The 25,143-nt window shown below is 43.0% G+C and overlaps 3 protein-coding genes across 3 annotated transcripts in view; 2 read left to right on the top strand and 1 right to left on the bottom strand.

Annotated features, from left to right (window-relative positions):
* Window positions 1–58: 58 nt before the first annotated feature.
* Window positions 59–10,226, top strand: dennd11 (DENN domain containing 11). Its single transcript, XM_052061739.1, has 9 exons — window positions 59–431; window positions 1,466–1,565; window positions 1,664–1,822; window positions 2,458–2,611; window positions 2,697–2,835; window positions 2,997–3,128; window positions 3,229–3,379; window positions 4,716–4,784; window positions 7,947–10,226. Exons 1-9 carry the CDS (start codon window positions 59–61, stop codon window positions 8,140–8,142), a joined length of 1,473 nt encoding a protein of 490 aa, XP_051917699.1. The 3' UTR covers window positions 8,143–10,226.
* Window positions 10,227–10,794: 568 nt separating this feature from the next.
* Window positions 10,795–14,889, bottom strand: agk (acylglycerol kinase). The gene is made up of 14 exons (XM_052061753.1): window positions 14,626–14,889; window positions 14,519–14,558; window positions 14,215–14,294; window positions 14,059–14,134; window positions 13,817–13,942; window positions 13,551–13,645; window positions 13,112–13,181; window positions 12,926–13,005; window positions 12,007–12,064; window positions 11,783–11,930; window positions 11,615–11,709; window positions 11,466–11,536; window positions 11,294–11,378; window positions 10,795–11,182 (listed from the first exon to the last, which is right to left on the bottom strand). Exons 1-14 carry the CDS (start codon window positions 14,733–14,735, stop codon window positions 11,048–11,050), a joined length of 1,269 nt encoding a protein of 422 aa, XP_051917713.1. The 5' UTR covers window positions 14,736–14,889; the 3' UTR covers window positions 10,795–11,047.
* Window positions 14,890–15,265: 376 nt separating this feature from the next.
* Window positions 15,266–25,143, top strand: part of nup205 (nucleoporin 205) — a 27,508-nt gene continuing 17,630 nt past the window's right edge. The window contains exons 1-18 of the mRNA XM_052061588.1: window positions 15,266–15,350; window positions 16,948–17,090; window positions 18,962–19,133; window positions 19,273–19,417; window positions 19,557–19,716; window positions 19,816–20,044; window positions 20,594–20,758; window positions 20,852–21,027; window positions 21,126–21,242; window positions 22,530–22,667; window positions 22,793–22,943; window positions 23,048–23,253; window positions 23,349–23,531; window positions 23,819–23,869; window positions 24,154–24,363; window positions 24,437–24,674; window positions 24,760–24,949; window positions 25,022–25,142. Of these exons, the coding sequence (XP_051917548.1) occupies window positions 15,323–15,350; window positions 16,948–17,090; window positions 18,962–19,133; window positions 19,273–19,417; window positions 19,557–19,716; window positions 19,816–20,044; window positions 20,594–20,758; window positions 20,852–21,027; window positions 21,126–21,242; window positions 22,530–22,667; window positions 22,793–22,943; window positions 23,048–23,253; window positions 23,349–23,531; window positions 23,819–23,869; window positions 24,154–24,363; window positions 24,437–24,674; window positions 24,760–24,949; window positions 25,022–25,142 (2,823 nt within the window). The 5' untranslated portion in view covers window positions 15,266–15,322. The remainder of the gene's footprint in view (window positions 15,351–16,947; window positions 17,091–18,961; window positions 19,134–19,272; window positions 19,418–19,556; window positions 19,717–19,815; window positions 20,045–20,593; window positions 20,759–20,851; window positions 21,028–21,125; window positions 21,243–22,529; window positions 22,668–22,792; window positions 22,944–23,047; window positions 23,254–23,348; window positions 23,532–23,818; window positions 23,870–24,153; window positions 24,364–24,436; window positions 24,675–24,759; window positions 24,950–25,021; window position 25,143) is intronic.

Raw genomic sequence — 25,143 nt, 5'->3', positions numbered from 1 at the left:
ACGTCGAATTCGTAAATATTTCCCTCCCGGCCTGCCAGCCCTGGGCGGCAGCGGCACCATGGTGGAGAAGTCAGACAGAGCCCCGCTACTAGACTGGGAGGAGATCCCACCGTCGTCCGACCCAAACCAGGCGGCTCAGTCACCACCTGCGGTGCCCAAGGAAACGGATGCGACGTCGGGCAAAAAAACTTCGGCACCTTTCTGCCTCAAGGTGACAGACATTGGTAGAAGGAACGACAATTCCATTGCCACCTGCCGCCCGACAGCTGTTGTTGACGACCAAGAGAGAAGCCCGATGGGCTGGGAAAAGCTTCCCAGCTACACCCGGGCTCAGCCGATACTTCCTATCCCGGACCTGACAGTGAAGAATCAGTGGGAAGAGAAAGACCACATCGTGGCTGTGTTTGTAGTCACCTTTAATACACGGTCAGGTGAGCAAGATGTAGCATTCTAATTCTTAAATACAGTGGCTGTCGAGCTTTCAACACCACCCCATCACCACCTTCAAAAAGACTTTGCTCTCCAAGTACCACTATAATGACACTCATTGCAGTAACATAGTACCTACCAAGTGTTCATCGGGTTTTGATCCCTAAAAACTTGCATTTATTGTTTTAAGTCACTGGAAGGGACAGTCTAAAAGAATGTAATAACCTTAATGTTGGTTAATGTAAAAAAAAACTATGACTAATCATTATCAAAATACACATGCACCACACATGCACATTAGGGGATTGAATTTACACTCAATGTTTAAGTGCATATAATGGAAAAAAATGTGCACCGTAATTATTTTGCATCTTCCAAGGGTGAGTTGGAGTCTGTATTTAAAAAAAAGTGCCCAATATTTTTCTGTTAACTGAAAATATTTATCAGTTATCTGCCTTCTTGCCTGCTAATAATCAATTTATCATTATCAGTTTAACTTCACTTACAATGATGGATTGATTTTAGCACGTTTAAAAAGTACAGGTGATGAACATTAAAGCGGCCTTTTTCATCTTTTGATTTACATGCGTCCTTCGGAAGGAAAAGTTTGGACACCGTTAATATAGGATGAAACGCACACATGGATGCATGCATCAAGTCTGGGTGAGGGAACATGGATGAGCAGTTTCAGTGGGACAATACGTCAATATGTTGATGTTTTATGTTGTTTTTTTCAAACAATATGGTAACGATACCCATTCGGCATTTTTCAGTAATATAGCCATCCACTTAATAAGATGCGAGTCTCGGTGAGATAGCAAGCCTGTTCTGTTTTGTTTTGTTCGGAATGTGTTGCCACTTCCCATCGTCCAGCTTCACATGGAGTCACTTTCAGTCGCTGAGTCATTGCTTTCCCGCCAGGCTTGACCTCTTCCTACTACTAGAACTGATTGAATAAGAAGAAGTGTTCATGATGAAAGTATCGCACTGGCAGTGCACATGATGACACGTGTAACTACGTGTATGTCCTTGACAGGAAACATGGTCGAGTGGTGCCAACCACATGACATCAATCTGGATGGAGTTGAATTCAAAGCCATGGCCAGTGGTTCCCATAGGATTACCAACGACTTTATGTATGTATTACCCCCCGCCCCCTCTCTTCCACTAAGTGTTATCATTGCACTCGTGTTTCCGTGCTCACTCATGACCCCCCCACCCCCCTCCACGGTAGATATTTCCGCAAAGGCTGTTACTTCGGGCTGGCCTGCTTCGCTAACATGCCTGTAGACAATGAGCTGGAGCGAGGAGCCAGGATGAAGTCTGTGGGAATTTTGTCTCCTTCCTACACGCTGCTGTACCGCTACATGCACTTCCTGGAAAACCAAGTCAGGTAAGACACAGTGTGTGTTCAATTCATTCACTTCTTAGACAGTCATATCACCTTTGTCAATAAACTCGTGTCTTATTTCAAGATAAGTCCCAGTTAAGTTGCAATGTTCATGTGCTGTTTTTGCATGATGTCTCGGCATGGAATCTGGAACACAGTTTGTGCTTTATCACACACACAAAACATTAAAAATCTAATCAAACATGTACCAGGACAAAACATGACTCAGTCACAGTTAGAGGGAAGTATCAATTGAGGGCAAAGTTCAAGAATGTGTAATGAAGGGCTACAACTTTTTTTCTAAAAAAATCTAATCAAATAAACAAACAAACAAAAATCATTTCCATCCCTGTATTGTATTGTATTGTATTGTATTGTATTGTATTGTATTGTATTGTATTGTATTGTATTGTATTGTATTGTATTGTATTGTATTATATTCATGCACCCTGTAACCCGATAACATGATAAGATGTCCACTGTAGTAACCGCTGAAGGGGTTAAAATGAGTTTGATTTTGATAGGTAAATTCAGAGCACTACATACGGTATGATAAAACAGGCTTTGTTTCTGTGGATTCATATCAAGCTGAACAGATACAGTTGGTTTTATCGTCTTATGTGCTATCACTTGATTAGACTCCAGTTAAAGAATCCAGGCCACTATTCTCCATTGGAGGCCTTCTATGAGGATAAGAAGGCCATCCTTCCACCGACAGGAAATGGCCTGGTCACTGTTTGCCCTACCTGGAGTGTGACTACCATCAACCGCTGTATGCATCCGGAAATGAAGGTATGATTGACTGCATCAAATAGTGTCACTCTCTCTGCTGTGTTGATTGTCAGCATCATCCCGAAACCTTTTTGGCTTTCGGCAGATCACTCACCCAGCCGGCTGCATGTCTCAGTTTGTCCGGTTTTTTGGGGAGCAGATAATGGTGCTGTGGAAGTTTGCACTGCTTCGGAAGCGCCTCCTCATCTTCTCCCCACCACCAGTGGGCGTTGTCTGCTATAGAGGTGAGAACCTGAAACATGGAGTTATGTCTTGCTTTGGCATTGGTCAACCGGTGTCACATTGCTTATGAGCACCTGATCGGATAAGGCATGATAAATGCAAATATCCACGTTTTGCAAAGAAATTATGATACAATTGTTGTTATCGTATCTTCCTGTCTCAGTTTACTGCTGTTGCAGCCTGGCAAATGTCTCTTTGCCTGGAATTGGAATGTCTGTGCCTGAATTACGCCCTTTCTTCTACATCAACGTAGCTGACATCCCTGCACTGGAAACAGAGATGTCATATGTGGCCTGTGAGTGCACCTCGATGGATAAGTGCACTGAAGCATGCATGGAATCTAAGGAAATGAAATGCGAAATAAGTCTTCAAACATGTCTGTGTGTGTGTTTTAGGCACCACAGAGAAGATTTTTGAAGAGAAGAAAGAGCTGCATGATCTGTACATCGACAACCAAAATGTGAAAACTCACAGGAGCCATTTGCTGCCTCTGCTGCGACTGAATGCTGCAGATAAGGAGAGGTACAGGAAACTGAGCGAACAGAGGTATGCAACACTGTGTAATATAATGATGAAACACCACCGCATGGAAAGTGATACTGATCGTGTCAATTTTGACTCAAATATGCATTACTTGATACATTGAAATGATTAAAAATGCATTGACCATTGCCTCATCCATATTATAGAATTTAATCTTTTCAAGTCCAAATCCTGACATCATGAAACTGCGTAAAGGACTTCTTATTGGATTTGTATTGTCTTTTTATTAGGTATGGGACATATTGACAGGATTTTGATGTTTTCCACGCTGCCAGTTGGGCATGCATTATTTGGATAATTCTTACTATTAATTACAGTTGAGATTAGAAAATTAAAAAAACAAAATAAATAATTGAAAAAGCATAAAAACATAAATGCTGTTTGCTATTACCATGGATTTTGGGGGGGAGGGAACAGAGGGAATTAAATGGCTGAAGTTGAGTACACGTTTTTATTTGATTATTTGGCGCTTCCATTTGAGTTTTTTTTACACTTGAAAATGTTAAAAATCATGCTGCATTTTTTGAGGAAGGCAGTTTGAGTTTCCTAACGTTCCTCATTAAAGTTGTGGACAGTATTTCTCAACTGTTGTTACCCTGGTAACCAAACCTACTTATTGAAAGTTACATGTATAGTAACTTACTGTACATTTTAAAGGGCATTTCAAAACATATTGCTAGCTATGACATCCGCTAGCCGAATTCCAAGCTGCATTGTATTTGTTGATAGAGTGTCTGGTGACTGGTGCGCAAGTGAGCAACATTTCTTCATACTTAGCCAATATTGTGTTTTATATGTTGGGATTTTGTACGCCTCTGTACTGTTCTGAAAAACAAACCAAAAAAAGAATAAAATGCAAGTCATTTGTTACTAGATGTAAGGTACCCACTTTTGAGTTCTCAGTTTCCATCAGTATTTCAGGCCAACTCACGTGGGCCCGATCCGTCCCTCAGACAGCGACAGCCAAGCGGCGTCAAGAACATAATTTCCACGTCACACCCATATGTCACACATTCAGCCAAATTCAAGTAAATAAAAACAATAGTCTCACACACACACTCAGCTTGGTAATCAGTGGGAAAAAAGACAATATGGGACACATCATTGCGGTATACCGCACTGTTTTATTTTTTATTTATTTGGCTGCGTGTCAGATGTGCGACACCCGCATGGGACGTGGTACCGGTAAGTACGCTCTCGGTGCCATTTGGCTGACTCAGCAGGCCTGAAATACTGATGAAAGTTGACTGCTGGACTAACACACTGACAAATGTCCACCTCTGTAAATTGGATCTATCCAGAGTAAGTATCAGGTTTTAACAGCCAACTGATTTTCTAGGCAAATGTTGCTGTACTCTCAGGAGGTGGATGGAGACTGTACATCGAATGAGGAGGATCTTTTTATTGTGTGAGTACTTGATAAGTTTACTTCGAGAATATACAGCATACATAAAAAGTATTTAAAAAAAGTACAAAATTCGAGCCCAAGATGACCATTTATTCCACCATTAATGTTATCTCGAACTTACTACAACTGAGATCATGTGGTTGCACAAGTGTGCGCCCCTCTCGCAATATCAGATGCGGCTGTGTTCAGACTTAACAAATCACATTCACTTATGTCAAATGGGAGTCAGCACATATCTGCCACGATTTAACGTGTCTTTGCTTAGCTGACTCCCATTTAACCATCCATCCATCCATCCACCCATCCATCCATCCATCCATCCATCCATCCATCCATCCATCCATCATCTACCGCTTATCCGGGGCCGGGTCGCGGGGGCAACAGCTTTAGCAGGGAAGCCCAGACTTCCCTCTCCCTAGCTACTTCTTCCAGCTCTCCCCGGGGGATCCCGAGTCGTTCCCAGGCAAGCTGGGTGACATAGTCTCTCCAGCGTGTCCTGGGTCTTCCTCGGGGTCGCCTCCCGGTGGGACATGACCGGAACACCTCACCGGGGAGGCGCTCAGGAGGCATCCGAATCAGATGCCCAAGCCACCTCATCTGGCTCCTCTCGATGTGGAGGAGAAGCGGCTCGACTCTGAGCTCCTCCCGGATGACTGAGCTTCTCACCTTATCTCTAAGGGAGAGACCGGACACCCTGCGGAGAAAACTCATTTTAGCCGCTTGTATCCGGGATCTCGTTCTTTCGGTCAGGAGCCATAGCTCGTGACCATAGGTGAGGGTTGGGACGTAGATCGACCGGTAAATTGAGAGCTTCACCCTTTGGCTCAGCTCCTTCTTCACCACGACAGACCAATACAACGTCCGCATCACAGCAGACGCTGCACCGATCCGCTTGTCGATCTCCCGCTCCCTCCTACCCCCACTCGTGAACAAGACCCCAAGATACTTGAACTCCTCCACTTGGGGTAAGATCTCGTCCTCGACCCGGAGGGGGCACTCCACCCTTTTCCGACTGAGGACCATGGTTTCAGATTTGGAGGTGCTGATTTTCATCCCAACCGCTTCACACTCGGCTGCGAAACGCTTCAGTGAGAGTTGGAGAGCCCCGTTTGAAGGAGCCAACAGCACCACATCATCTGCAAAAAGCAGGGATGCAATACTGAGGCCCCCAAAACGGACCCCCTCAACACTTCGGCTGCGCCTAGAAATTCTGTCCATAAAGGTTATGAACAGAATCGGCGACAAAGGGCAACCTTGGCGGAGTCCTACCCCCACTGGAAACGATTCCGACTTACTGCCGGCAATGCGAACCAAACTCTGACATCGGTGGTATAGTGATCGAACAGCCCGTATCAGGGGGTTCGGTACCCCATACCCACGAAGCACCCCCCACAGAACTCCCCGAGGGACACGGTCAAACGCCTTCTCCAAGTCCACAAAACACATGTAGACTGGTTGGGCGAATTCCCACATACCCTCAAGGACCCTGCTAAGGGTGTAGAGCTGGTCCACTGTTCCACGGCCGGGACGAAAACCACACTGCTCCTCCTCAATCTGAGGCTCGACTTCCTGACTGACCCTCCTCTCCAGCACCCCTGAATAGACCTTACCAGGGAGGCTGAGGAGTGTGATCCCTCTGTGGTTGGAACACACCCTCTGGTCCCCCCTTTTAAAAAGAGGGACTACCACCCCGGTCTGCCAATCCACAGGCACTCTCCCTGTTGACCACGCGATGTTGCAGAGGCGTGTCAACCAGGACAGCCCCACAACATCCAGAGCCTTGAGGAACTCCGGGCGGATCTCATCCACCCCTGGGGCCTTGCTACCGAGGAGCTTTTTAACCATATCAGTGACTTCAACCACAGAGATAGGAGAGCCCACCTCAGAGTCCCCGGGCTCTGCTTTCTCCAAGGAAGGCGTGTTGGTGGAGTTGAGGAGGTCTTCGAAGTACTCTGCCCACCGGTTCACAACGTCCCGAGTCGAAGTCAGCAGCGCCCCATCCCCACTGTACACGGTGTTAGTGGTGCACTGCTTCCCCCTCCTGAGACGTCGGATGATGGACCAGAATTTCCTCGAAGCCGTCCGGAAGTCGGCTTCCATGGCCTCACAGAATTCTTCCCACGCTCGGGTTTTTGCCTCGGCGACCACCGAAGCCGCGGTCCGCTTGGCCAGTCGATACCCGTCAGCTGCCTCTGGGGTCCCACAGACCATAAAGGCTCGATAGGACTCCTTTTTCAGCTTGACGGCATCCCTTACTGCTGGTGTCCACCAGCGAGTACGGGGATTGCCGCCACGACAGGCACCAACCACCTTACGGCCACAACTCAGATTGGCCGCCTCAACAATAGAGGCACGGAACATGGTCCACTCGGGCTCAATGTCCCCCGCCTCCCACGGAACATGGGAAAAGCTCTGTCGGAGGTGGGAGTTGAAACTCCTTCTGACAGGGGATTCCGCCAGACGCTCCCGACAAACCCTCACTATACGTTTGGGTCTGCCAGGACGGACCGGCATCTTCCCCCACCATCGGAGCCTACTCACCACTAGGTGGTGATCAGTTGACAGCTCCGCCCCTCTCTTCACCCGAGTGTCCAGAACATGCGGCCGCAAATCCGATGATCCGATGGTACTACAAAGTCGATCATCGAACTGCGGCCTAGGGTGTCCTGGTGCCAAGTGCACATATGGACACCCTTATGTTTGAACAAGGTGTTCGTTATGGACAATCCGTGACGAGCACAGAAGTCCAATAACAAAACACCACTCGGGTTCTGATCGGTTGGGCCGTTCCTCCCAATCACGCCCCTCCAGGTATCACTGTCATTGCCCACGTGAGCATTGAAGTCCCCCAGCAGAACAAGTCATTTAACATGACTTGCATTGTGATTTAGTTAATTCTAAACACAGTAACGTCCTCATTTTATGAGGATGTATACAAGAGCGTGCCCACATTATCACAGTTGTTTATTTTTACCTCTCCTCGTGAAATTATTTATTTTCAATTGAGTTGTACAGGTTGGTCTCAGTTTTTTTTTCTTAGATCACAAAACAGGGGTCCATAAACTTATTAATGTGAACCAGATCAGCCATAGTCCCAGGCAGCCACAATATCACAATATCTTGATGGATTTTTATAACTTTGAACTTTTATTCCTCCTCTAGGTTCTTCATGGAGCTTAATAACCGCATCTTCCAGATCATTTTAGAGGTTGCAGGTAGTGCTGATCCAACCCTGACGGCAGAGCATGTGAGGGCCATGGGACTGGATCCCCAGGGCGATCGTTGCTTCTTGGTGGAGCTACTGGAAGTGTACGGGGTTGACGTCACTCTTGTTCTAGACAACCTCTGCTGCCACTAGCCTTGAAAATACTGGATAACAGTGGTTGTTGGTAACTCACCAACAACCAAGACACACACACACACACACACACACACACTGAGACACTACTTTCACCCTGAGCCTTCATCTGTTGCCTGCTTTTTTCCCCCATTGTCACTGTTTTCTTTTACGTGCATTGTGTCATCTGGCTGTTTAAGGAGAATTGACTCACTCCTGGCTGATGGTGCAGTGCTCTTTCATCCATCTTATTACTGTACGGTAATCTTTTTGTTTGTGCTTTATTTTCCAACACTGGATATGCGCTCGTTAACATTATGGCATGGAGGCGGGGGAGCCTCCCTGTGCACCGATCACTTAATACTGTACACTGTTAGCGCTGGAATTCAATTGGACTGTCATTCTGCTGTGATCCTTGTACATCTGTGAAACAATACAAGTCTGCATCTTTGTCCGTGATCAGCCTCCCACAGTATAGTATTTCGTAAAAACTTGTTGGCACCTTTAACATGAGTTACATCAACGAGTTTTTGCTCCATTTGCCACGGACTATTTCTTGATGCACATGCTGATCTTGCATCTTACACACTCAGAAAGAAAAAGAAAACGTCATTGTACCTTAGGGTGCGGAAGTTACGTGTACATTTGTGGCCACGGATAAGATGCAGGTAGCTCTGATTCCAAAAGTGTGTGAATGCTGAGAGACAAGCAATTCGCAGTAACCGTATTAGCAGAAGCATCCCACTGCAGTTTGGGGAAAAGCACCGGACTGCATTTTGCTCTGGTTGCCAGTCGGTCAAAGGGGGAATAGGGCGGCTGCACCAAAACCAACTACTGCTATGTGAGCTGCTGCAATACCAATAGTTGTAGTAGGTGAGCTTCAGGACAAAAAGAATGATGACGTGGTTAGTGAGAGAACTTACATCACTATGTTGTTATGATGTATTATCTAGCATTAAGACTCCTGAATGGTTTTTGGGGCATTTCCGGATCTTTCTCAGCATTTACACTCAATAGCTGAGGGAAAATGACATCTGGATGGACAGGAATAGACTTATTTCTGACACTTAAGGGGATGTGTGTGTCATGGTATTGTTGGTAGGCAGCCTGTTAGGATATTTCCTAAAACACTCCCAAGGCTGTTCTTCTGCTTTTCCATGTTCTCAGAGCTTTTTGAATGAAGAGTCTTTTTAGGAGTGCCAAGGGATTCCTCCTTGCTTCTCTATGACAAAGTTCTCTTTGTGTTGCAAAGTTAGGCAGAAGCTTCAAACCCTTATTGAAATTCACAAAATTAAAAAAAAAAACTCCCCAGCTTCTCTTTTCATCTCCGTCTCATTGAGTATATCCAAGTCTGGAGTGGGATCAAGTGTGTTTGAACACTGCTGGCAGGCACCCTGTGGAAGTAATCCGTCACAGTGCCAGTCTTGATATGATATATTGATCATAATTTTGTTCCATGTTGGAACACTGAGGCTGGGGCCTAATATATATTCACAGAGGTAGTTCTCAAATGTCTCATATACCTCTGGCTCAACGAGAAGCATCCTATCCAGGCGGAGAGCGACTGATTTAGCAGGATGTCCAACAGCCTTAATTGTGATTTGAGCCTCTGGTTGATTAAACATCAAGTGCAATGTGTATTGTACATATTAAAAACACAAACAAACAAAAAATACATTGTTTATTTGTAAAAGGGGCCTTAAGGAAATACGACTTGGGACATCAGTGGATCAATGTTATACTGTGTTAGTCAAACGATTACCTACATACAATATTCCTCAGCACATATGAATGATCTGATGCCTTGGACCAGTTTATTTACTTTTCAGCAGCCAACATTATTTGCATTCCTGGTGTACATTAAATGTGGGTGGATGTACACTCAAATACACTACACTACAACTCTAAGACTCATTGGGGAGATGTTCACCAATGCGTCACTGAATGTCCAAGATGGCAAACTTATTGCACACAGTGTACATTTTCTACTTGACTGTAACGTATATCAACAAGTCATTGTAATGAAACATTTAATATCCACATAAAGTCAATAGCATGAGTAACTGTTTCACTGTATTTTGTATGACAATAAAATATTGACTGATTCTTTTGTGTTCACATTTTTTCTCCGATCCAACCTTTTGCATTGCCAAGAAGTTTAATTTCGATGTTTAAAGTGGCAGCACAGAAAAGACACTAGCAAATCTGACTTTATACTCATTGTTAGATATAGATTTAGCTCATATATTGGATTCTGCATCTGTAAGAGTTTTCTTTTCTTGAGGAGCCACGCGTTTTTCATGGAAAACGGTTATTGGTGGGTTTTCTGGGGGCTTTTTTTCTCAAAAAGTTTGGTTGAAAAAAAAAAAGATAAGCGATTATATACGAATTTTTGCTATTCACACGCCAGCCCAAAGCCTATCCCCCACAAATGGCGAGGGCCACTGTTTTTCTTTGAAAGGTTGGAAATAAATTGTGACTTGAACATATTGATATTTTAGTGTTGTTTTAGAAGGTTGACTTGTAACACAGTGGCAGTCTTTTGGTATCGAGGCTTTGGTCATCACCACAATTACATTGTAAAACTGAGCTTCATAGGACAATTAATTGTTAAAATATGACTATGAGTGATGACAATGTTATTTATGGAGAAGCACCATAAAGAAGACACACTTAACTGTCGACTAAAGGCCTTTTAATAAAGTTACTAAGACAATAAATATGGAATACAGGCTGAGATGAGAATGCGAAGTAATTGAAACTGATCTTGTTTCCTACAATATTTTTAGAAGAAATTTAAAAGATACCAGTTCATGACTATTTAAAGCTGTGAAGAGACATGATCTTTGTGTGTTTCAGAGGACAGAGTGAGGTGGTCTTGAATGGCAGTTTTTGGGAGGCTGTTTTTGTCTTCTCCAGTTTCTCTTCACTGCATAAGTGACAGAAGTTGCTGTCGCCGTTCTGCACTCATGAAAAAATGTAGTTTCCGTGGCAACAGTCTTATCTCCACAGGCATGGCCTCGAACTCCTCATTGTCAATGTTGAAGAAGCCGCCGGTGGCCTACAGGGTGACAACAACAGAGGTAAACTGTGAGACATGCCCTGCTTGATTTCACATGTTGTGACATTATCTTAATCATTGTTGTCGTAGTTGAAGGTTTGTTGAAATGACCTCTGGCAGCTGCAGCCGGCAAGCACTGGCTTCCAGTTTTGTGGAGGTTTCACTGAAAATTGTTGGGTCGTTATGTTTTTGTTTTCTGTCAGGAAGAAGGGGGAAGAACATTTATTTTGTCATATTTTCACTTTTTTCTATTTCTATGTTGAATGTAGACAAAGACACCAACCCAACGGTGATGAATTCGCTAACAGTGAAGTTGTCAGACTCGGCACAAATCATCATGGAGTCATTTATGTGCTTCAAGTTTGGAGAAAGAAAAAGGTGAGAAAGTGTTATTAGTGCACTCCGTGTCTGATTTTAACATGTTATACTGACGGGCTCAACAGGGTTCTTGTTGTGTGTTTGAATATGCAGCTCGAGTGAAGAGAGCTTCTGTTGCTCCCATTGCTCTGGTTCTTCTTTTGGAGGCTCTGCAGAAACATTAATTGAGAGTGAATGCTCTCTTGAAACACAGTAGTCAGCACATCCGCTAGTAAACAATACCTTCTGGGGGAGGATTCCAGTAGTTTCTAAGCCTGCGGACAATGCGATAGAGCAGGTTGGGTCTGGAAGTCTGATGAGGAGGCATTTCGGGGGGCCGAAGGGTGGGAGCCAAGTAAGTCATTGTGACATCATGTAGTAAGGGCCACTCCTGTGTCATTTTAATAACAGTGACACACCATAAGCATTGCGTTACAGACAAGTTTTGTCCAGAATGACAAACCTACGTGAAAGGTGCGAAACCAATGAGCAGCATTTGTCTTCAGTGGTCCAAGGTACCAATATCTGCAAAACATTGGTAAGTTTATTTAATGCTATTCAGGAAAGGAGATGGAAAGGGTGCAAAATCAAAACATTACATTTGCATACATACATACATTCATTCATCTTCCGAGCCCCTTGATCCTCACTAGGGTCGCGGGGGGTGCTGGAGCCTATCCCAGCTGTCTTCGGGCAGTAGGCGGGGGACACCCTGAATCGGTTGCCAGCCAATCGCTGGGCACACAGAAACGAACAACCATTCGCACTCACACCTTGGGACAATTTAGAGTGTTCAATCAGCCTGCCACGCATGTTTTTGGAACGTGGGAAACCGGAGCACCCGGAGAAAACCCACGCAGGCCCGGGGGAGAACATGCAAACTCCACACAGGGAGGCCGGAGCTGGAATCGAACCCGGTACCTCTGCACTGTGAGATCGACGCGCTAAGCACTGGACTACCGGGCCGCCCTACATACATACATTGCTTTTATATTTTTATTTCAACTTAAATAAAATGAAAATGAACGATAAAACATTCAATTACGAACCAGCCCTACCACCACCAAACAAACAAAAACGGTATTGTGTAATTTAATGAAGATAATCAGACAATCTTCAACTGTTTATGTAAATATACCATTAGATTTGGGTTATTACAGTAAATTTTATGCAATGTTCAGACCTCTTCTTATACCGCTTCTTTTAAATTCCAATGAATTTCCCTATTATAAAATCCATGTAATCTGTTTGAAATGTCGTGATTTGACGATTGTCATAGTCCAACCACTTTAACTTTATAAAAGATGGATTTGTGGGAACCTCTACTAAAATATCCAGACATGAACAATGTTACATAAAGAAAATACACCTTAGGTGAAGTCTTACTTGCTAACAGTTGCAGAAACATCTCGAAAAGCACCCCAACGCAGTCCCATCAGAGCATAGACGGGCTTCTCTGTCTCCGTCTGAAAAACACAGACCTGAATGTTTAAATTAATCTTAAAACACAGACTAAAAATCATCTCTCATCAAAACAAATGAGTTACTAATGTATTTAACTGAGGCTCTCACGTTGATTTGAAGTACATCCAGAGGCACGGTTTCCCCTTTCAGTATGGACAGAGTTGCTGACGTAATTTCCCTGCATATTTATAGACAATTAAAACAGGGCGAAAGAAAGGGGATACAACATTCAGAAAACTATCAGTACAATCACGGATTCTTGTAATAAACCACTGAACATGGATCAATGTATTTTTTTAAAGGGGACATAAAACGCAACATTTACTTGTTAAGTGCTTGCATACAAATAGTTGGGTCTCTAGATAGGCTGGCCACTCGTCAAATGTGAAATTAAACAATGTGTAAATTTGGAAGTACTGCCTCCATTAAGTGAAATGCTTTTATTGTCTTTACAGGTATTGTCTTATTTCCGCCACGCAAGTTGATTAGTGTTACACGGGATGAAATTGTGATGAATCAGACCTATTGCGAAAAGTTTAATACTCACTTGACTTTGTTGTCACTGAGGATGTAAAGAGTGGCACTCAAAGTATTTCGAGAGCCAAGTGGAATGAATCCAATTGGTGTGCGACTGAACGAATCCTGTTGACATAAACCGTTTATAGGTGAAGTACAAACACAAATGCAGTTGATAAAATGTCAAAAGTATTTCCCATCATCACTATTTATAATAATAATACATTTTATTTGTGAGCGCCTTTTGTAAGAACTTAAGGACACTTTACAACAAGCAGTTTATTTGGGTAAACCTACTTGATCTGACCTCCGCAGTAAACCTGTGACGACTTCCTGCAAAGTGCCATCCCCTCCGGCCACAATCAACATGTCTGTGTGTTCCATGAGGTCCATCATTTTTTTGGCTTGTCCTTCATAATCCGTCTGGAGGGATATAACAAAAGCACACAAACACACATATATGGCATAATGTCATACTCGTGGTCTCGACATCCAGTCTGGCTTCCAATGTAACAATTCCAATATAACAAATGTAATACCTTCACTACTGTAATCTCAATGCCAGATAGGTGTAAAATGGGAGCAGCATTCTTTTCAAACAAACTGTTGGCTTTCCTGCAAGATTGAAAAAAAAATGTGCAAATCAAACATACATTAAGTAAGAATTCAAGGATTTTTAGATAACGTTTCCTCACCCATTACAAGCTGCGGGGTTCAGGATCACGGTAGCCTTCTTTAAACGTTCATTTGGCGCTATTAATTGTCGCCCGAATTCCTAATAAGAAATTAAAAAATCGTTTTTGGTTATATACAGTATATCATGCCTATAAAAAAAGCTGTCAATTATTTCAGTATTTTCAGAGGTTGAAGTGGACATAAGAGACGTGCGTGTGAACTTCGACGACGATTCATAGGAGTTTTCTGATATCAAGCTTCTTTTTTTTACACATACGTTCAGTATTTTACACTTCTCCGAAATGGGAATTTTATTGGACTTACCCTAGCTTCGAGGCAAGCTTCTCTGCGCAGAACATTATCACTAAAATGATAAAATTAGTCAAACCAAATGCATAAATACAGTTTTATATTGTCTTTTTGACACTAACCAGTATCTCCCATAAAGCCAGTGGCTTCCGTAAGATAGGACACATACAGCAAAAGTAGACTTCTTCCAATGATTACGCAATGTCCGAAAAACTCTCACAACGCGCGACATTGTACAGTCGAATCTACGCTAAACCTGGCACAATAAAATAACAAAAATACTGTGACATGTTACAGTCCTAGAATATGTCCACTTGCAGCGGTCACACCTTCAAGTTCCTGCAACCATCAGAAACGTGCTGCTGTTACATCAAAATAGTACGGGTCGTACACAGAGACGAAACAAACTTTAGTTCCACTTGTTGTATTATTAATGTCTCAATTTAAGAAGATTTAAACTTGGGTTATTTTTTTATTTATGATAGTTTTAATATATAATTATATTATGTTTAATTAATTATTAAATTATGACGTGGACGTTAAAATAATAGAAATTAAAGTCGAAATTTACGGCTACCAACGGTAAACTACAATTCCCATAAAAGAGAATCCCAATACCTTGCCTGATAGAGTTGTAATTAGGTATTGCCATGTGTTTAATATATATACGTATATATAATTGAAATCTCAGTCGTAGAAAACATTTATAATCAAATTTTTAAAGAGAATACTGAATGAATATATGAATGAAAGCTTGGATGGTTTGAATTTCATTCAGGCACAAACGGACCGCCCGTTGTCCACCCTTTGGATTGTGTCATGGCGGTGCAGATGGCGGTAAATTCGGGTATGAACCACAATTCCTGAATGTTTAATTTTTATTTGCTTATTGGGCGTTAATTAATGAATAGGACTTCTCGAACAAGCACATTTATATAGGTTTTTTTAAAGACATGCATTCCTTATCCTGCAAAAGTTACGACCGCGTGGTGAGCCCTGCCCTTAAGCTTGGGCTGCTAGGCTAAAGCAGCTTGTACCCGGATAATCAGAGAAAACTTTACATGTTTAGAAGAAACGTGGAACGAAAAGTTCATTTTATAATAAACGACCACACATTTGGATTTTGGCCATCCTACCATGACCCCATGTCAGCGCATCTGCTCTGTTTAACATGTGCTTTAAACGATTTAATCAGTTGTCACTGGTGTGTTTACGTATTTTGTGGAGGACTTGACGGATGAGTGTTACCGAAACTATAAAAATAGTCAGAAAAAAATGTTAAATTAATAGTTTAGGAACAGTGAATGCCTAAATATTTATATAAAAGAATCCCACCATCCTGTCTAGCAGACAGCACATTGAATATGATTACAGTATTTGCTCACATCGGTTTGGTTAGTGGTAATGGGATGATGGAATGCTTTCTGTCTCTCCAGTCCGCAATATGTGTGAAAAATCCCCACAGCCTCAAAGACAATACAACCATAAACAACACAATCTTCTCTATGATTTGGAATGTACATCCAGAATTTCCATGTCAATGTGTTTTTTGCTGTTCTCTAACAGTTCTCTAGAGCTGAACGGAAATATTCACGTTTGCTTCATGTAAACGTCCAACAACCTCCACTTTTGGTGTAAAAGTCAAGTCAAGTCAACTGTATTTATAGAGCACTTTCAAACAGCCATCACTGCATACAATGTGCTGTACATGGAGCAATTTAACATATACAATACACAGTAAAACAAATCGGTAATAAAGACGGTAGAAAGCACCAAACAGTAAAACCAAGAACAAATCTAAGTCATGCTGAATCGAATGCCAAAGAATACAAGTGAGTTTTGAGGAGGGTTTTGAAGATGGGCAGCGAGGAGGCTTGCCGAATGTTCAGTGGGAGGTCATTCCAGGGAGAGGGACCAGCAACAGAAAAGGCTCGATCCCCTCTGAGCCTCAGTTCTTGGCACTTCTAATAATGTCTGGTCCGCAGACCTGAGGGGCGGGCAGGTGTGTAGGGGCGGATGAGCTCAGAGGGGTAAGGTGGCGCGAGATTACCGGTATTCGGAGATTTGAAAACAAATAAGAGGATCTTGAAAATAACTCTAAAATGTATGGGGAGCCAGTGAAGGGATGCTAGAGTAGGAGTTATGTGCTCCCTCTTACGATTACCAGTCAAGAGGCGAGCAGCGGCATTCTGGACCAGCTGAAGGCGCTTAATGGAGGACTGGCTGACTCCAAAGTAAAGGGCATTGCAGTAATCGAGCCGGATGTGAATGTAATGTAAATGTAAATTCATTAGTTTAGAAAAAGTCAAACTAAATTCACCAAGAAAGGTTATTAAGCATTTTAGGTTCACTCAGAAATTTCACCCGAAACCCGAATGTCCCTAACCTTTTACGAGTTGTGTATGTTGTGTACCTGACCTTTGAAATCTCCTGTTCTCATGTAGGAGCCAGTCTGTGGGGGCCACTAAAGGAGCTATGGGAGACAGTGGAGGGGGCTGTGTTAAGAAGACAGCCAGAGAGCTTCCATCTGCTCGACCTGCAGTTGAAAAAACACAAGCCACACTTTCTGTCCCTCTTTAAAAACCCGGTGAGCTATGTACACAGCCCTCTTAGTTGAGCTGGGCATTTAATCAAAATGTAACTGTGTGATCAATTTTGTCTTCTTACCAATCTGTAAAACGTTATAATCGAAGAAAATCTTTTCATGTGCAGAATGACATGGTACGTTTGCAAGTTACCAACATTGTGAAAGGATCCTAAATGTACATTGTTGCTTGCTTAGCAAGTGTGTGAAGCATATGTGATTCTGCAGCATGCTTTAAACCTCTTTGACACCCATCTGAAGGTTACTGTAAAACTAAGAATACAAAAAAAAGGAAATACAGACATTGTACATTTAAAAACAAGACATGCTTTGTTTTTTCACACCTCGCTAATGGTAAAGTCAATGTAAAATCCCATTGACATGCGAATGTGAAATTAACGTAGTCTTTGGAAATAAAATTCCTTCAAATTATTGCTAGTGGTAAATATAGTGCAGTGATAAGTGATTTAGCTACACAAAAACAAACAACCATTTTTGCGTCTTTGTACATCTCAGTAATATATTTTTTGTGTTAATATACACTGCACACTAATAATCTTATCAGTCTCATTTTCACAAAAAAATATTTTAAAAATTAAATAAAGCGGGTAAACCTTAAATTTACAGTGGCGCGTGATTACATCACCGGAAGTTGTTAGCGCTCAGGAGTTTGCAATTGCAGCTTGTGATCAGAGCTGTTGCGCTATATCTTTTATCCTCATGATTCTCACTTAGAGTTTGCTTCGTGTTCAATTCACCGAGGGCACGAGCAAAGAATAGGAATCTAGGAGGGCCCAGGGAAGCACTTTAAAATGGTACGTGTGAGCTACGATAGTTAACAGGCTGCAAAAGTACGTCGCATGCCTCCATTTCAGGCCGTTTCTCATCATGGCGTGCGCGTGTGTGGGTGTGGATGTGTGTGTCCGGGTGTGCGCGTGCGCGCGGCGGTAAGGGTAGATCCCGGGAGGTTAGTTGATCGAAAAGTGATCTTCGATCCAAAAAGTTTGGGCACCCCTGGTCTACATGATATGGCAAGAAATACAATCTCCGAGGTCCCAGGTTAGCCAAGTAAGACAATACTTGTGATAATAAAGGAAGAACAATAATATAGGATAAAATAAATATGATCAAGAGATACGTCAAATTTATTTAAATAGCGCTCTTACAACAACTTCAGTTGTCACAAAAAAGGAGAACGCTTTGAACATGTGCAAAGATGCAAGGCTTTAAAGGTGTGGATTTAGCAGAATGACGATGCAAGAGGCATGAATTTCACATGGTATTTACCCAGTCATTTTGTACTTGACAAAATCAATAGAGAGTCCAAGGGAAAAAGATATCGATATGAATGGGCATGAGGCTGTTGAATAGTTGAGATTTAGTCGTTAAGTTTTGAAGTCAATGAATAAAAGTTAGATGATTTAGGTGATCATCATAATTCCTGTTTCAGTCAAAATAACTGTGATTATTCTTATTATTTCTGTTATCATCCAGCCCTACTTCCTAGTCTCATGTATTGCATGTGTCTTTGCTACAATGTCCCGATCCGATCCTTGGGCAGTCGGCCCCCGTCAGGGACTTGCCCCCCCTCCCGGGTCCCACACCCGGCACGAAACCCGTTGGTGTCTCGCAAGGTTCCCCGCCAACATTTCCTTCCCACACCTCCCGCAAGCTACCCTTCTCCCTCCGCGCCCCCCCTCCCCATTCGCCCTTCGCCCCTCCCCTGCCCTCCCTTCACGCGCCACGCCCGCTCCCTCCTCTCTCCCTCCTTCCCTCTCCCCTCATACTCTCTGCAGACTCCCTTTTTTTTTTTTTTTTTTGCTACAATGTCCCACATCATGTGCCTGCAACATCCTCCTCTTCCTCATTTTTAGGCAAAGAGTGCAGAGCAGAGAGAGAAGGTGCGGAAAGCCAGCACAGAAGGCATCGCCATCCAGGGTCAGCAGGGGGCCCGACTGCTTCCAGAGCAGCTTCTGTCAGAGGCCTTCATCCTCAGTGATTTGTTTGACATTGGCGAACTGGCAGCTGTGGAGCTTTTGTTGGCAGGTCCGCATTAAAAAAAAAAAAAAAATCCACGCAGATATACAGCGTCTTTGAATATGCTTAATACAAAAATCCACCAGAGATGTTTAACATCACGGTACCCTTACAAATGGATGTTTAACTGTCTTTATTTCTCCCCCAGGTGAGCAGCAACAGTCCCACTTTCCAGGTTTAACACGTGGCTTGGTGGCAGTGCTCCTCTATTGGGATGGAAAGCTTTGTGTGGCCAACTCTCTGCGCACACTTATTCAGTCACGTCATGGAAAGACATTCACTCTGGACCTCAGGTAACAGCTACCAGTTGTTCTCCAGGTTGATTCAGCCCTCGAGCACATGCAATATATTACAGGGACTGATCATTCACAGCCTCTGCAGTAATTTTAAATTTTAAAGTTTTTTGACTTCTTTACCCCACACATCACTTAGTGGCGAGCTGGTGTCTTTGACGACACATTTCACAGATGAACTGATGAGCCAGGGATTGACCAGGCGCATCCTGTCCTTGGTAAATGAGATCAATCTGACCCGTGAGTTTGAGCGGCTTCAGAAGGAGCGAGGCCTGGGCAATGAAAAGCACAGGAAGGAGGTAGGGGGAAATATTTGAATAATATTATTATTTTTTTAACCTGTAAACTATGATATTGTCTTTATCAGCCATGGTTGATCTGTCTTCCACTCTCCTTAGGTTTCAGACCTTATTAAAGAATGCAGGCAGGCCCTTGCGGACAGCCTGTTTGCATGGACCTGCCAATCACCATTGACTAAAGATGACACTGTGGCTCTTATTAGTCACTTGGAGACAGTATCGGCTCAAGCGGATGGCTCACTTGATAGTGTGAACCTGGCTCTGGTCATGGCGTTGATGTACTGTTTGGATGTCAGCTTCATTGAGCAAGGCACTGAAGATAGAGAAGGTGAGAATTATTGATAATATTTAGAGGGGTTTGGAAATTTCTATAACATCTTTATTCAACAGTTATTTTCCAAACATTAAGGTAGCTATTAAGTCAAAGTAGAAAGGCAGTGCAAGCAAGGCCTAGTGATAAATCTCTTCAAATTCCAATGCCAACAGGTAATTCAAAAGAAACGTACTGTAGCTCTGCCCTACTCATTCAGGGATTCATAACCCAAGAGTTTTTATGTTCCTATGCCGATGTGTTAAAGTATGTCTTTATGTGAAACTGGTCCATAAAGGTTGGGGACCATTGTCCTCGGTCACAGAGTTCATACTGTAGGCCAGGGGTGGGAAAATATTTTTCCTGGCGGGGCCAAATGAGTTCAGTTGCTCTTAAGACTTAAATAATTGTGCACTCTGTGGGTTGTTGAGACTACTGCAATCCGTTATGCTCTCAGTGTGATTTGTACACAATTCAACCTCACGAAGAAATTCCTTCCACATGATTGGCATAATTCCTATTGACTCTAACTATATTCATCAGTGTGTGTTTTTGATTTTTCCTTAGATCTGCTTCAGGCACTGCCGTTGCTCACAGAGAGAGATTATGTGTCGGCAGTGCACAGTCGTTTGATGGACAGCGAGCCCTGGAAGCTTCCCGGCCTGCAGGCTGTGTGTCGCCTGACTTGGGCTCTTTCTCTGAGGGTGCTGTCGCAACTGCCACAAGGTTCAGGTTAGGTTCACATTTTTTGGAATGTTTAAATTCCCATGACCTTTGATGTATGTGCTGTTCAAATGGAATACATTTCACATTTGTTCTGGCCAGCCCTCGTGGAGTTCACTGAGGCAGATGAGGCGCTGGCAGATCAGGCTGTCTTGGGAGATGTTTTCCTCTTTATCAAAGAGGGTATGCTCGATTGTGGGAGTTTCTTCCAGGAGGAGTTTTACATCCGCCGCCTCCATTCACTTATCACAGATTTTCTGGCACTAATGCCAATGAAGGTGAGCTATCATTTTTTTGTTGTACTGAATGATTTAAGACCATTACAGTACTTTCGAAATCAAAAAGTTGAATTGTTTGGTTTTTACTGCTTTTCTAGGTAAAGCAGCTACGCAACCGTGCTGATGAGGATGCCCGCTTGGTGCATATGTCCTTACAAATGGACAATGACCCTCCATCATCTTTGCGCAAGGACTTGGACCATCTCATGATGCTTGTCAGTCCCCTATACATGCACACAAACACACACACACACACACACAGTTACAGATTTACACTCACACTTTTATCATATTCAATACAAAAGCCAAATGAATAACATCTGCCTTGACAAAGACAGTACAGTAATAATGCCTTGACTTGATTGAAACCGTAGACTCAAATTTATTATTCAGTAGAAACATTGCAGATGCGGTGACAAGATAAGATAAGATATCCTTTATTCGTCCCACACTGGGGAAATTTACAGCCTCCAGCAGCACGAATGTATGTAGAAAGAAGAAAGGAGAAAGAGAAAAAAAAACAACAACAAACATCTTTCAATTAAATACAATATGAACACAATGGATAAATTGCAGTACTATTTCCAATTTTCCTTCACATAATTTAATTATTATTATTATTATGATTGTTATTTTTTATTCATCAGCCTGACAGCAGTCGGTAGGAACGAGCGTCGGTATCTCTCCTTCTTGCAGCGCGGGTGTAACAGTCTCTGGCTGAAGGAGCTACCAAGTGCTGTCAGGGCGGGCTGGACGGGGTGGGAGAGACTGGCCATCATAGCTTGATGATGAAATGTCAAATGCACAGTACAAATTAAAAATACAGAATAGATTCCAAAAACGCAGACAAAACGACCCGTAAGTAAAATAAAATATGAACAATAACATTAAAGTCTGTAACAGAAGGTTTGCATGTAAGGAGAAATCATTACACATTCTATATTGCACGTATTGTGTTGCACGCATCCCTCTCATTTTATATTCAGCAATCTTATGGCGGTCAGATAAAAACTGTTCATGAATCTGGCAGTTTTTGCACTAGTAGCGCTTTCCGCATGGCTGGATGGAAATGATTTATTAAAAGGGTGTGAGCTGTTTCCACTGATACCCTGAGTCCCGGACTACCTATGGTTGGCAATGTGGCACCAATTATCTTTTGTGCCGTCCTCACAACTCTCCCCAGCGCCTTCCTGTACATGAGGCTGCTGTTCTTTTGTAAAACCTGTTTTAGCTACATGGATATTAAGAGCACAATGCTTTGCAGTAGTAGACCACTTTAAAAATAACAACCGCAATTCTAAATGTAAAATGGCAGTGGAATTAACTCATTCAGTACCAACCAATTCTGGACCAAGTCTGAAAAGAGATTTAAAAACGTCTTTGGGAGTGAATGAGTTAATAGCAGATTCAGATTCATAAAATTTAGACAAACTCACAAAAATAGTGTTTCAATCCTTAAAAGTAAAATCTTTGTGTGTCTGTGTCCCCCTTTTTCCCCCCAGATAGGAGAGTTCTACTGCAAGGACCCATTTGGAATGGAATTGGGTCTAGAGTTCTGGTGTCCCACAGAGCCCCTCCAGCACAACTCTTTGCAAGGGTCCTACCTGGGAATGGCTCTGCAAAGGCCTCCACAGAAACAGGTAATATTTTTTCAAATTCCCTTCATAACGATCAGTCTTAGCATTCTTCTCCTTCGACAAGTTATGTTTTTTCAATCAGTTTATCATTTCAATCTGTCTGATTATCTTTCCACGCATTGATGCAGGTGGTTCTGTCTAAGTTTGTGCGCCAAATGGGGGACCTTCTGCCCTCCACCCTCTACATCTCCTATTTACGGATGCTGAAAGGTCTTGCCAATGGTCCTCAATCTGCTCACTACTGCTTCAGCTTGCTGAAAACCAATGGAGCTTCACATGGTTAGAGGAATGAAATGATTGCCATCAATTCAAGCCGATTTTTAAATGTTATTTTAGTGTTTCATAACATTGCATACCAAGTATATTCATGTCCTTTGATGCAGGTGATAATATCCAAGGAGTAACAGGCTGTCCAGTGTCATGGGAGCATTTTTTCCACTCCCTCATGCTCTACCATGAAAATTTGCGCCGAGACCTACCAAACCCTGATGCAGTCCATTATCGCCACCCACCTCTTCGTGGAATCACTCAACGAGAACTGGAAGGACTCAACTCATTTTTGCAGTTACTCACTACAATTATTACATGGGTGTGTTTGTCGGGATTATCCATTTTCTGATAATTTTAGCCATACCTTGGCCTGGGAATGTTGTGTAAATGTGAACCGTTTATGTATTTTTGTAGAGTGAAAATGCTCGCCTAGCATTGTGTGAGCACCCCCAGTGGACTCCTGTGGTGGTGATGCTGGGGTTGCTTCAATGCAGTGTTCCACCTGTCCTTAAAGCCGAGCTTCTTCGCTGCCTGGCAGCCTTTGGCAAATCGCCTGAAATCGCTGCTTCGCTCTGGCAATCATTAGAGTACACACAGGTTGGCCTTTTTTTCCTCGTAACTTAATTCATTCCTATTGTCAATTAGATAAAATGCTCAGGATATGGATTTGTGATGTCAACAAAGGGTTAAACTAATGCAAGTATGCACACTGCCCTTAAATGGTGACATTTTGCTCCTAAAATTTCAGACAATGCAATTAATGTTTTACATTTACTTGCATATCTGCGACCAATACATTTTCAAATTGTTAATACAGGAATATATTTTTTTCTATCAGCTCCACACCCATATACTATGTTTTTAATATGTATTTTCTTCTGCAGATTCTTCAGACAGTGCGTGCGCCTGGACAAAGACAGGCAGCAGGAATTGAGGTAAGTGAGCTTGATATACGATTACAGTCGTGTACAGATCCATGTTTTGATCAAGAAAATGTGTAATGTTAAGTATAAAGTGTGTCTTTTTATTAAGTGGTAAGTTTTGTTGCAAATGTAGCACTTGAAACATTCATTAGGCAGGTGCATATGTTTTAACGTGTTCTCATTGGTAACATAGTGACATCACTTCACTTTGCTGATTTAGATACCGTGTACAAAATTGTCATATAAACTCAAAACTCGCTTGTTGGGCAATTTGCTTCCTTCTTCTGTCCTCTCAGGTGGAGCTTAATGAGATTGAGTCGAGCTGTGAGGAGTACCCTCTGACACGAGGCTTCTGTCATTTGATAAGTACATTGGTGGAAAGCAGCCTTCCCTTTAATTTGGGCGCAGGACTGCGTGTGCCAGGCTTTCAGCCATACCTGGATTTCTTGCGTGACACCGTCTTTCTGGCTTTCCCCACCAGAGCGTATCGGCATCCTGCTGAAAAGGTGCTAATGCAGCTCATTATTTGTGTTCACAATTTTTACACACGCATACTCATTCTGTTTTGCCTTTTGCCAGTGGGAAGTAGCTGACACTGCACTCGAAGTGTTCCACAAACTGCTGCGAGATTATGAGCCGCAGCCGTCAGACTTTGTCCATGAGATGGTGGAGCTGCAGGGTGAGCAGGTCCCAGCCCACAAGCCACCAGGACACAGCATCATGTTTCACCTGCTCAACGACTCGCCCATGTTGGCGCTCTGCCTCAGCGTGCTGGAGGAGGGTGTACGCCAGCTAGACACCTACACCCCTTTCCCTGGTGAGTTGACATGCAGGCTGCTGTCACTGCCTAACTGAGAAATCTCGTCGCCGTTGGTTTCAATTGTGATGCAATCTTCTTCCAGGCAAGAAGTACCTAGAGTCTGCAGTACTGCACTGCCTGTGCCTATTAGACCTGACCCTGCAGAAGGAGGTGGTGTTCATGGATCTCCTCAGGGAGAGCCAGGCTTCTTTTTTGATTTCCCCATTGGAGCAGCTTCTCCAAGGGGTCAGTCCTCAAACCCGCAGAGCAGATCACATTGTGAATGTGGCCAGGTAATAACCAGTGGTGATCAGCAATATTGGTGGTGCTTTGTACAAGTTATTAAATGGATTGTTTGTTGCCAGGTATCTGTACCACAATGACTCCAATCCAGAGGCTGCCTTCCAGAGTGCCAAGATCTTGCGTCGCATTGCAAACTATCCAAACATTCAAGATAGGCTTGTAGGAGATTTCACACATGACCAGG

The sequence above is a fragment of the Hippocampus zosterae genome, chromosome 3, assembly GCF_025434085.1.
Source record: "Hippocampus zosterae strain Florida chromosome 3, ASM2543408v3, whole genome shotgun sequence".
NCBI lineage: Eukaryota > Metazoa > Chordata > Actinopteri > Syngnathiformes > Syngnathidae > Hippocampus > Hippocampus zosterae.
Note: the sequence above shows the minus strand (reverse complement) of the source record. Positions and strands in the feature narration are given on the sequence as shown.

What these genes read in the sequence shown, in the direction of transcription:
- dennd11 (XM_052061739.1), top strand. Translation starts at nt 59, where the DNA reads ATGGTGGAGAAGTCAGACAGAGCCCCGCTACTAGACTGGGAGGAGATC. An exon ending in TTCCTGGAAAACCAAGTCAG is followed by an intron (nt 1,823 to 2,457) that starts GTAAGACACAGT and finishes TCACTTGATTAG; the next exon opens with ACTCCAGTTAAAGAATCCAG. An exon ending in AGGAAACTGAGCGAACAGAG is followed by an intron (nt 3,380 to 4,715) that starts GTATGCAACACT and finishes CTGATTTTCTAG; the next exon opens with GCAAATGTTGCTGTACTCTC.
- agk (XM_052061753.1), bottom strand. Translation starts at nt 14,735, where the DNA reads ATGTCGCGCGTTGTGAGAGTTTTTCGGACATTGCGTAATCATTGGAAG. An exon ending in AACCCCGCAGCTTGTAATGG is followed by an intron (nt 14,135 to 14,214) that starts GTGAGGAAACGT and finishes TCAATCTTGCAG; the next exon opens with GAAAGCCAACAGTTTGTTTG. An exon ending in CTGGAATCCTCCCCCAGAAG is followed by an intron (nt 11,710 to 11,782) that starts GTATTGTTTACT and finishes ATGTTTCTGCAG; the next exon opens with AGCCTCCAAAAGAAGAACCA.